Source organism: Pleuronectes platessa, chromosome 3 (genome assembly GCF_947347685.1).
Source record: "Pleuronectes platessa chromosome 3, fPlePla1.1, whole genome shotgun sequence".
NCBI lineage: Eukaryota > Metazoa > Chordata > Actinopteri > Pleuronectiformes > Pleuronectidae > Pleuronectes > Pleuronectes platessa.
Window position 1 is genome coordinate 27,213,617 of NC_070628.1, and position 12,001 is coordinate 27,225,617.

A 12,001-nucleotide genomic window follows, 5' to 3' on the forward strand; every position below is an offset into this window, starting at 1 on the left:
ACATGTATGTGCCTCGGGGCTGGAACGTGGTTCAAACAACAAAACAAGCTCATGCCTGCTCCCTCAACAGGGTCTCATTGTGTGTTTATGTGCGTGTGAATGGGTGTTTTTGCATGTATGTGTATGCGTCCAGAGTCCAGTTCCCCTCAGCCCTGGCCCACCCCCACCCACAATTATGTTTGCCCCCAGATCTCTTTTTCTTTTTTTCCTCTCTTGCTACTAAAAGGCAAATGGACAGTCTAACCCCCCCCCCCCCCTCCCCACTGCTGCCCTGCCCCCAAAGGTCCTAAAAAAAACTTCCCACCGGTGGAATCAAAAGGATACATTTTAACAACGCTGCAGAGCTGAGATAGTTTACATGTGTGTTTCTGATCGTGAAAGAGTGAATCAGGGTGTTGCTTTGTTCTTGTTTGCTGCGTGTGCAGATAGTCCCTCCACTCAGCCTGTAAGGTTTTGAATCATGGCTTTTATTGGTCAACATCCCTTTTTTTTTTCTCTGTGTTCCTTTGCCTCCATTTTGCCATGGAAACCCAGCATGTATTGTAATGCCTTTGTGAGTGGGCTTCCTTTTTGCTTTTTTCTTCAGGCTGGTGGCTGGTTGCCATAGGCGGGCCATGGGCAGCACGCAGGCCTTACAAGGCTGTGCACCACTCAGGTGGGTGCTATAGTGAGTGTTGTTAGTTACATAGAGCTCAGATTCCTCACCCGCCCTGCACGCTAAATAATGATAAATATGTACGTTACTAGTGGCTGTGGTCGAATACCTTCAGTATTTTCTTCACCCCAGCTCATCTATTCGAGTCTACTCTCTGTTCCAGAGAGTAGACAAAAGTAAACTAGAACTTATTTTATTCACTCACAATTCACAATAATTAAAACTGGTCTATTTCAAGTCAATAGAAGGAATGATGGACTGGTAGTTGGTGGAGCTGGGTCTGAAAAGCTCCAACACTCATTAGTTAGATATGCTGATGTTTCTTAATTTGGCAGCATGTTCAGGTACATTATTTTATTAACAATATATTTGACAGATGCTTTTGTCCAAAGAAAATTAAAATAAGAAAACTCACTTGAATAGAGCACAACTTCCTCAGTTATAGAAATTAAAGTGATTTTCCCCCCAAAAGAACTGGTCTACAACTGTGTCTGGTTTTTCAATTGTGTCCAGTTGTTTTATTGATTGGGAGATCGAAAAGTTGAAACTAGCTTTTTATTTTGGCCACAAGATGGAGTAATAACTCCTTAAATGGAAACAAGAAAGCAGCCATGTGAGCTGCCTGAACTGATGTGGAACCATCACTACCAATATCCGTTCTTTGTTTCACTCATAAATGTAATATAATAATATTAGTGCGCCAGACTTCATGTGTTTAATAAATGAGTATTTACATCATTAACATGAAAATGATAAGGACTTATCCAAAGAGCTGGTGTTGCTGCTCTGCTTTATGAGCATGCTTTGTGTTTTTGTTGCTCCTCCTTCAAAATAGGTTCCTGTTCCTTTAAGGGATCTCTCCAGTGACCTTGCATTTATTCCATATTCAGATAAAGTCTGGTGGCGGAGATTGGAATCTCCTACTGTGAGAGCGGTTCTCCTCCAGGTGCTGAGCAAAAAGTGGGTAAGATCACTTTATCATTATTGACACTCGAAATTCCAACATAAAAGTTAAACCAAAAAGTACTTTGCAATGTAGACATCTGCATCTCACATTTTTATTAAATATGTGAGAAAGTTTCTTATCGTCATTTTTTGTCATCATTGAATGTAATTAAAGTTAGAGCTCTCTTAATGCTGAAAACATCTCTGAGTAACTATACAGTTTTAAATCTTTATTGTAGGGCACTAGAAGTTTAAAAGTGCTCATACACTGGTCAAATTTGATCAGATCAATGAGAACTGATACTGGGCTTTTAAGCTTAGATTTAAAAAATGCACATCTGTATATTGTATTTCTTTTTATCATATTTTCAAGCTACCTTTAAGTACTGGAGTCTCACTGCCTGTTGGCGTGGAAAGCTATTTTACACTTGCTCCTATGTGACAGCCCTGACAGGAAATACATGTGCAGCGAACTTCATGTCTTTCTCATAAGGCTAAATGTAGTTACATGGCCGAGCAATCAACCATGGGCTTTACCCACTTTCTTTTTTCTCTTAACTACTCTTTCTGCCGTCCAACCAACAGGGAAAGTGCAATACAAGTATTTTTTCATATTCTTTGTGGAAATAGTAAGGAGGCTTTTAGAAGTGAGACGGACATTGGAAAAGTTATAATTGTAATTGTATAAAAAAAAAAAAAACTCTCATTATGAATGTATAAAGGAAAAACATTTAAATGTTTTAAAATGCATCATGACAGAATTAGTAAAAAGTCCCATTAAAAGGAATCTGGTGTGAATTTTGACTTTTTGTGTTCCAAACTAATTCTCATTTGTCAAATATTGTGATTTCTCTCCACAGAAGATCTTTCTTCATGATGAACACAGACAAACATCCTGAATTTGCCTCCCATGAGGGAGACAGGATGGGTGAGTATCTGATTCTGTGTCCTTAGTATGAAAGTGATGATGTTCAGGCTGCACACATTTCTCCACAACTGCCACCATCCTGCCTGAGCACACAGGGGAGTACTGAAAGTAGTGTGTGTTGAAAGCTGAAGGAGTATGTGTGGAGGAACTTGAAACAGCAAGGTGAAGAAGAGTTCCAACACAATGAATCGAATTAATTCATTAAAGTGATTTGAATGTTCCATTATTCCAAGAAAACCTTAGTGCATTGGCTTGATATTCCCTTAATGACACAACAAGTAACAGTCAGTATTTACACGCACAAAATGTGTCTCTTTTCAGACTTTTGTAGTGACGCTACAGATATGAGGTCACAGGAAGAGGAAGAAGAGAAGGAGGACAGCTTTTACGGTGAAAATGGGATACAGTGCGTGGAAGATGGGATAGATCTGTGTAGGTTTACACACACACACACACACACACACACACACACACAGACACACACACACACAGACACACACACACACATACATTTGTGATTGGCATTTTGTACTCTTTTTTGATTTTAGCCATTGTGACTAAATTCTAATTTAGTTAGTTTTAATAAAGGAGCTTAAATAAAAAATCATAAGTTATTGTGGTCACCGTGCATTATCTGATGGGTTTTTAAAGGTTTCGTAAACCAAGTGTGGGGGAGGAGGGTGTTATTCTTTGAGTTAAATGAGAAAATAAATTGACTGGATGCCAATGGGAATTCTTATCCAACAGGGATTGAAAATACTAAAATATCGATTGAATAGGGCTGACAAATGTTGTACAAGAGCTTGAAGTATATCATCCATCTCATTTGACAGAAAAAAAGATCATGTTGGTGGGAGGCGCTCTATTTGCACTGAGGTTTGCTTTTTCTTTCACCTGCACTGGTGGTCGTCATGATATTTGATTTAATGCAAACTGATTTGCATTAAACCAGTAAACCAGTAACTACTGGTTACTGAGAAACCAGTAAACCAGGTTTCTCAGTATTTGGTATCATCTGTTTTCCTCACTTTTGGCTGGAGAGCTGTGACATGGGAGCCAGCTCAGCCGAGGTCTGGGTTTATCACTGTGCTATTATATAGAACTTATATCTAGATTATATCATATCATTCTAACGTATAATGTTCTATACAATTTCTTCATAGACTCTCTGCAGTGTAGCCCCTCATCAAGCGGGGAGATTTTTAAATTTCTTAGTGTGACCACCTTGTTTTAAACATCATGATTTATTTCAGCCCAGCTGGCCTTTGTCAAGTAAAAAAAAAGTGTCACAGACAGCTTTAGGATTTATTTGCGACTGCTACCCATGTGCCTTACTCGGTGCACTTCCTAAAGCCCGCTCTACATCTGATGCGCTGCCTGCGGTTCACTGCTCTGAGACTCTGGACTCTATATTGGGCCTCTCGGCGCTCTAAGTGTACAAAGTTTCCATAGCACCTCTTTACGCCTTCCACAATACAGGGCGCTGCTCTTCAGCCCATCACCAGTCACCGCCAAGACCACAGTGTGGTTTCTGGATGGAACTCAGCACACTGGGGGTTGGTTGACACTTAGCAAGTGGTTAGGTGAGAGGTCCTGCAAACCAGGCGCTCAGGACCCTGCATGTCAGCATGTCATGTGATGCTGAGAGGTATGCATACAGCTGGGCAGAACTTGGGTGGTGTGGCGTTCTGACCTGCAGTTGTCTGTAGCTGAGGAAAAGGTCAAGGAAAAGAACAGGAATCTCCTTGCAAGCTGTTTAAATGACAGCAGATTGGTGCTCTGCAGAGATATAACACTTTGTTGGATGTTTTCCAGCCACTGTAATAGAGGCTTTCAACAATCATTCTGAAATCTCTTTTTAAAGGCGTGCTGTGTATCTCCTGCCTTGGTTGTAGTTTCTGTGTTTCAGAGGAAATGCCTTCCCCTTATCTCAAGCATCTTCTAAATCTCTCTGTGACACTATACATTGGCCCAATAAAGCTACCCACACTTAGGAGATATGCTCGCACTAATGTCGTTCTGTCAGTTATAAATACACATGTAGAAGTGAGGACATCACTTTCTGCTTGAATTCTCATCAACCTCATTCAGCCCCTTATTTGAAAATAAACATTTTAATTTCATAGCCCAATATCACAAATTTACCTGAAGACGCTTAACTAACTGTACAGTATTAGAAATAGATTTAAAAAATAATAATGTTTATTTGTTAAACTGTCGTACAGTGTTGGTACTGTACATTACAACATGTGTCATCTCCCTGTAAATCTGTCCTTTTTAATAACAATGTTCCAGTTATTTAATATGTATAAAGATCAACTGCTTCTTTATTTTCTTTGCTTCTCCTTGCTTCCTCTGTAGGTGCGATAAAAACTGAGGCAGAGGAAATGGAAGATAACGAGCAGTATCTCAAGGCTGAAAAAGAAAGACAGATTGTACCAAAAGAGGAAGCAGAGGGGGCCAGTGAGGACGGCATGGAGGAAGGACTTGATGAGGAAAGGACAGAGGACGACAATGATGAGGAGAGGGAGGGGGACGGGGATGAAGAGGGTGATGCCCTGAATGAGCCGCAGGACCTGTCGCTGGTGGACTACTCACGTTACGACAGCACGGCCCTGCAAGACGCCCACGCAGCAGAAGAGTCTGCAGAGGGGCCCCGCATTCAGGCACCAGGCAAGCTCAACTGTGACATCTGTGGCCTGTCCTGCGTCAGCATCAACGTACTGCTGGTGCACAAACGCAGCCACACGGGTAAGCACAGGAACACAGCCACAACATCTGACCTAAAATACAACTGTTGTGCAACGATCGCACTGTTGATTGGGAGATAGTGGCTTGTATCGACATGGACAAAATGTTTGATTGAGTAACTATGATGAAGAACACGCAAGTCTGCATCGAACATGACGCACATCTCCTTACCAGAGCAGCAGCTAGAGGTTTTGAAATGGCCTCTATTATTGTTCAGATATAAAAGCACATGCAATAAATAATTTGACCACAGCAACAGTATGACAAATAATGTGCACTGGGTTCAGAGTAAAGTTGTAGAATGTAAAACTCATGTGGCCATGTTTTCAACATCGAAGTCAACTGCACAATATTCTTGGTATGTGTGTGGTTTCAGTCATGAGAACCTTGTTTCTAGGTTTCTGACTTTCAAAGTGGATGTTGCCTTGTTCCCTTTTCAAAGATGGTGAAGGATTCTGTTTTTTGCAATTCATTCCAGTCACACTGGAAACATATTTGTGATTAAAGTTTAGCTTTAAAAGACTTGCTAATTTACAAACATATATAGAAAATATAATTGTATATATATATATATATATATAAGCCATCAAAAAATGTCAACTTCTGAAGCTGTGACCACCTCATCAGTGTGTTGTTCAGCAATAATCCACTGCTCCACAAATCTGCAAGCACAGGCAGTTTACAATTCTCAAAATGTCATGTGAAATCAGAATGTGTCAAAAAGTTAATCTGATGTTCTAATGTGAAATGTGAAGGGTTGTTTCATGGTTCTTCCTTCAGGTGAGAGACCATTCCACTGCACCCAGTGCGGGGCCTCCTTTACCCAGAAGGGAAACCTGCTTCGCCACATCAAACTGCACTCCGGGGAGAAGCCTTTCAAATGCCCCATGTGCAGCTACGCCTGCCGTCGACGCGACGCTCTGAGCGGGCACCTGCGCACCCATTCTGGTACCAGCCAGCCACACGCACGCTCATCTACTCATGTGAAGCTGATATGCAATTTTACTGTATGCACCTGTGTACAGACTCACATTGGTTGATTTCTCTCTGTTTTCGAATCTGAACACACGAGGCCTGCTGAGCTGGCATGGCTTTTCCAGTAACATCCTGCCGTGCACTCTCACACTGCTGCACACATTACATATGACATCTTACTCATTCAGTTTCAGTTCATGTGTTATACCTGCAGACATGCCGCACGGTCTCTAGTAATGTACATCATCAGTTTTGTATGAAACCCAGTACTTAAGGAAATAATACTCTGTGTACCACTTAGATGTTTCATGTCTTAGTGATTAACTGAAACCCCTGCTTGCAGTGGAAAAGCCCTTTAAGTGCAACCACTGCAGTCGCAGCTACAAGCAGCGCAGCTCTCTTGAAGAACACAGAGAAAGGTGCCATGTGTACATTCAGAGCAAAGGCCCCGCTGAGAGAGGTGAGTAGCCATCCCACACAGAAACATCTTCACAGCTCCAACATGTGCAGGTTCACACTGTTCACACACGCACACGTGTAATCAGACCAACGCACGGTGGTCACACATGTGAATATGCAACAGGCGCATAGTTAAAGATGTTATTGCTAACAGTTCCTGTTTTTATAGCCTCATTAAATTAATGAGTTTATAGTGGTTACCCCATCATTACAGCTAAATAGGATACGGCTGCTGTGGTGTGGAGTCAGAGTGCTGTGAAGCCCACTTTACATGTCTGTGGCAACTAAGGGGAAGCTAAACATGTACGGCTTTATACCAGCCACCAAACACACGTACACACAAGACTACCCCCTCCATGTGTAACTTCCCCAGAGACACGTCCTCACGTATTGGAAGGACATTGGCACAGTTGCGTGACACCCTCGATGCTCTGCTTCTGTGGTCAACAAATGTTGTAGGTTTATTTCTTATAGTGCCGCAGTGGTGAAGGAGTACATCCTCATCCTGTGGTCACCTCTCCTGCACCGGTGACGTAAAACAGCACCAGGAATCTGATCTTAGATTATTATCTGGTTCTGCCCGGTGACTCTGCTTTGAAAGGTGAACAGTAGCTGCTCCTTGCACTTCGTCACCCGGGACACTGTTTCACTGAGAAGAGCTCTACTTCTTTCCTTCTTGCACCTACTCATCCACTCTTTTGTCGTCAAGCAGAGGACAGCCACACATCCAGGAATCAGATGGGCACTGAGCGTGCTCTGCTGCTCGACAGGCTCGCCAGCAACGTAGCCAAACGAAAGAGTTCGATGCCACAGAAGTTCACCGGTAAGAGCAGCTCAAGTCACAACACATCATTTTAAACAGGCTGACAGTTTTACTTTAGATTTAAACAGAATATTATGAAAGCCTTCAGTTGTAGTTGAATTTATAGGGTTACTTAATTGCTAGTGATTATGGACATCTATATTTCGAAATCAAAGAGCTGTTACTGCTATAATATGCAACTGTCCTTTGGAATTAAATGTAACATTTGTGCTTTTTGCTCGCATTTATGCTTAACAAGGCAGAATTCATGTTTTGTAGATTATTTCAAGTTGTCTGTCTGAGCTACTTGTTTGTTTGTGTCTGCTGGCTTTCATCTCTTGTCAAACAGGAATTGAGGGCAGAGCAGTTGCCTCATACCTGCACACATCACAGAATGGTCTCCACTGCCCTCAATTCGTTACCAGATTTGTGTCATAGGTGGGTATTTGTAAACATGCATGGTTAAATGAATACATGAGAAAAGAGACACTCATACTCGAAACATCATTTTTCTCACTTTGCAAGTTTTGATTGCATCTAGGATAATAAAAATAGATCAGTTTCGGTAAATGGCTGACATGGCACAGTGATTTCCCAAACTTTACAGTTGGTCACACACAACACAATGCTTTTCAATAGGTGGCTTTCACCTTTTTGGTTTAAGCCCAACTGACACAATCAAGCCCCAAGCTACTTGCAGATGAGGGCGTTTGTGCAAAACCCTCCTGCTCCTCTCCATCAGGTTGACAAATGAAGTGAGATCTTTCAATATGACAACCACAGGGAGTGAGAGAAGTCATTTCTGCAACCGCAGAGAGAGAGAGAGAAAAGGCATGAGGCGAGAAACGTGAGCAGGTGCCTGTCTGTTCATCTGCGTCGTCTGCTTCCTTTCAGCCTTGTGTCGTCCTCCAACTTCTGCTGCTGGCTCAGGATGCTCTTTTGTCCTGTGGACGTGCTGCATTTCAGGTCATGGTGTAGGTTTTCCCTTTTGTTGCCTGGGTGGAGGGATGCACATTTTCTCACTGACCCTTTAGAGTCCCTTAAAGGTTTCTTTTCGACTTTTCCTAACTTCTGCATGCTGCCTGTGCTATTGCTCTGCTGTATTACAAACAGTGTGTGGTATGTGAAAGCCTCTCTTGTTGAGTCTTTGTTCTCGTGTTACTGGTGTAGGCGACAATGGTGTCTGCCTGGACCTGAGCTTTAACAGGGAGCTGGTCCACCAAACTGATGTCAAGGACCCTCCGGGAGGATCTCCGGGGCCCGACGGCCAACATCAGCAACAACCAATCCTCACAGGCCCAGACGGCGACGCGGCTCCCTCCCACAGGCCCTACCCCATCCCATTAGGTCGCAATGACATCAACCATCTGGGCCTCACCAACGGCCACAAGATGGGCATGTCCCTCCTGGGCCTCCATCACAACGCCCAGCAACCCCTTTGCATGGACTCATTCCACAATGACAGCTCCCAAATGACCCAGCCCGTCATGTACAGCCTAGGACACCTGCTGGGGGGGCTGAACCGCCAGAACGGCGTCCCTCACCCACATGCCCAGTCCATCCCCTTGTCACCACTGGAGGCCTTGCGAGCGGCCCGGGCTGAGGGGGAGGCAGGAACGGGGGCAGCTTACCCCTGCAGCCACTGCAGGGTGATTTTCCTGGACTATGTCATGTTCACCATCCACATGGGATGCCACGGCTTCCGCGACCCGCTTGAGTGCAATGTGTGTGGCCACCGCAGCCAGGACCGTTACGAGTTCTCTTCACACATAGCCCGTGGCGAGCACCGCTTAGAATTGAAGTAACTTTTATTCATACTGATGTTCATGCTTGCACAGGCACACACATGCACACAAGCTTAGACACCGATTTACTTGTAGCTGGTTGTTTTAAATATAAAAAAAGCATGAAGTAGCAACTGTCTTTAATGTGTGTGTGTGTGTCAGTGTGTGTCACTGTGTGTCAGTGTGTGTCAGTGTGTGTGTGTGTGTGTTAGAGGGAGATCTTAGGAGAAACGTTATGGGAGTATGATTGGTTTCAAAGTGATCTTAGTCACACTGACACCATAAAAATGACCTGTAAAATGTTTATGCAGGAGTTATTCTACCTCCCTTTCATACATATTCTCTTCCCTACGGACGCCTCTGTTTATATAACATACATATAACAATACGTCACATTCATCTAAATGTTCAACAAAGTAGCACAGATGAATGCATTTCTTGTGTATCTGCTGTTGGTTTTCCTGTTATCTCTTTAAAGACGTACAAATAAAAGAGAGCCTCTTTTGCTCGTTGTCACACGCAGACCTGCACCTTGTTGAAGTGTCAATTCAAGACTGCAGAGGGAAAAAAATCCTATTATCTAGAAGGTCACATGTCTCCTTTCAGGCTGTGGTTTTGAGAGAAGTGCAGTTCACGGCTTCAAAAGACACCTCGCTCTGCACCATGTGTTGGTTTCTCACTCCTGAATATTTTACTCTTTTAGCACTGCTTGTCAGAAATGGCTCATAGTTTTGCAGAGACATTTTTGTCACACTTAAACGGAGATGTGAGTGTAGATCCGACTTAGAAAGTTCAAAACTACAAAGTATCTCATAAAGACAGAGCCAATGGGTTATAAATAAAAGTCAAGGCGGTTCTAAATTAAATGAAAGATATTGTAGATCACCTGGAGATGGATTTGACGGCAGGTTAAAGCTGTTATGTTGCATTAAATCAGTAACAAAGAAGTTGATCTACCATTCTCCCACTGTATCTATGTATTTACCTGCCCTGAAATATCCTATGACACATGCCTCTATTATCGGACTCTCAATTTCATCACGGAATAAGTTCTCACTGTTTCTTCTATATTTAATTGGAGGAAATACACTTTAGTAGATCGCGGCAGTATACATCTGCTGGAGGAAGTGCGGTACTGCAAGCTATAGGAAAGCACAATGAGAAAATATGCAAAAGAAATGATAGTTTCACTCTCCCACTGAGCTCTCACCCCACCCACACAGTGGATAGTAAGATGTCTGCCAGTAAAACTACACGTGAGTATTCATCTGAGCGAGGGCACAATGAAGGTGAAATCTATCGTCAGTGTGAAACCCCCCATTCACAGCTTCATCCCTCTGTTCTGAGTGAATCGGAGCAATTTGGCGAACACGTGGGTCCTGACCTACAGTCTATGGTTCTGACGAGCCATTAACGGATCATGTCAGTATGTCACCCTGTGTGTGGGGGAGCACTTCACATTAATTTCAGAGCAGGGACTACATGGTCATGCTTTGCCGCCTTCAGACCAGAACGGGGCGTTAGCCTCATCCAGCTGCCACCACACTATCTGTCCTCTCCATCAGAGCCAGTTCCCTTTTCTCTCTCTGGGTTTGATGAGAAGTGACACTTGAGAGGCAAACTGTCTTCACAGCTTCATGTCCATATGTCAGATGAATAAGCCCAGTCATCCATTTCAAAAGTACAACCACGCCGCTTCTCTTTTTCCAATTATAGGAGGTTGATAACTTCTGAGTGTGTTGAGTAAGATTGGGCTTGTACTTCTTAAAATTAAACTCAGGTTTCTTGGTAATGTAGGAGGACAAAAAAAACTGCTTAAGGACAGAGAGGATGGTTTCTTAGTTTCTGACACATCACTTCTAAAGATAAAAAACAGGAATGAGACATGCATCTAGTGTGTGTGTGCTTGTGTGTGTGTGTCCCATTTCCACCTTAAAACTGCTGCCAGACAAGTTTACTCAGCTAGTGGAGACAGGAGTCATAATGCAACAGTGACGTGCGTCAAGTCAAACTGAAAGCTTTCTGGTGACACCTGCTGACTGAGTCACTGGGCTCAACTAGACTTGAAAATCAGATTGAGATCCATGCTGATGTATTTGAACTGGAAGACCACTCTACCTGATGCGGAGAGGAATGAAATCAAATTCAGTTCAAAGTCATGGATCCCAGCAGGGGCAGATTCGGGAAAAGGGTCATGGGGACATTGGCCAGGTTGAAATGGGATCTGCCCCTGAAGAGCCCCTGTCCCATCAGCAGGCTAAAAACATTAACAAATAAATAGTCTTACTAACAATACTAACAATAAATATGTCAACTTGTTAAGAGAGTCTACAATTTCCATTATCAAATATATTCAATGATCTATAGCTCTGCTCAAAGCTATAGAAGTAACATTCGAACCGTGCATCTTACTGAATCCAGAATTGTGATGGATGTTGGTAATGTAATTAGCTCCTCTGGGAAAATTGTGGCCCCTTTACGGCCCCGTATTCAGAAAAATCCTAGATCCACCACTGCCACGGCAGGTGTCAGATGCACAAAGTGGAAATTAAATCTCAAATCCGTTTGTTTTTGTAGTTTTGCCTGAAAGAGTTGAGTCAATAACTACAGAACAAATCAAATGCAAAAATATAACTTTTATTTACATTTGTGTATTGACATATGTGGTTTAACAAAGGTTTCTCAGTCTGTGGATGTTTGTC

General features: G+C 42.9%; 1 protein-coding gene across 4 annotated transcripts; it reads left to right on the forward strand.

The window, feature by feature from the left end:
• Window positions 1-1,433: 1,433 nt before the first annotated feature.
• Window positions 1,434-9,823, forward strand: LOC128436882 (zinc finger protein Aiolos). 4 transcript variants are annotated; one of them, XM_053418790.1, is made up of 8 exons: window positions 1,434-1,619; window positions 2,464-2,528; window positions 2,850-2,960; window positions 4,890-5,279; window positions 6,060-6,227; window positions 6,598-6,714; window positions 7,426-7,536; window positions 8,686-9,823. In XM_053418790.1, the coding sequence occupies exons 2-8, from the start codon at window positions 2,474-2,476 to the stop codon at window positions 9,318-9,320; spliced, it is 1,587 nt and encodes a 528-aa protein (XP_053274765.1). In that variant the 5' UTR covers window positions 1,434-1,619; window positions 2,464-2,473; the 3' UTR covers window positions 9,321-9,823. The 4 variants fall into 4 exon arrangements, with proteins under 4 accessions (XP_053274765.1, XP_053274763.1, XP_053274762.1 ...); XM_053418788.1 differs by having other exon boundaries at window positions 1,461-1,615; window positions 2,461-2,528; XM_053418787.1 differs by having other exon boundaries at window positions 1,467-1,619; window positions 2,461-2,528.
• The last annotated feature ends 2,178 nt before the right edge of the window (window positions 9,824-12,001 follow it).

Excerpts from the sequence above, each read along its gene's own strand:
- LOC128436882 (XM_053418790.1), top strand. The coding sequence starts at position 2,474 with ATGATGAACACAGACAAACATCCTGAATTTGCCTCCCATGAGGGAGAC. Across the intron at positions 2,529-2,849 it reads CCATGAGGGAGACAGGATGG|ACTTTTGTAGTGACGCTACA; the intron begins GTGAGTATCTGA and ends GTCTCTTTTCAG. Across the intron at positions 5,280-6,059 it reads GCACAAACGCAGCCACACGG|GTGAGAGACCATTCCACTGC; the intron begins GTAAGCACAGGA and ends TTCTTCCTTCAG.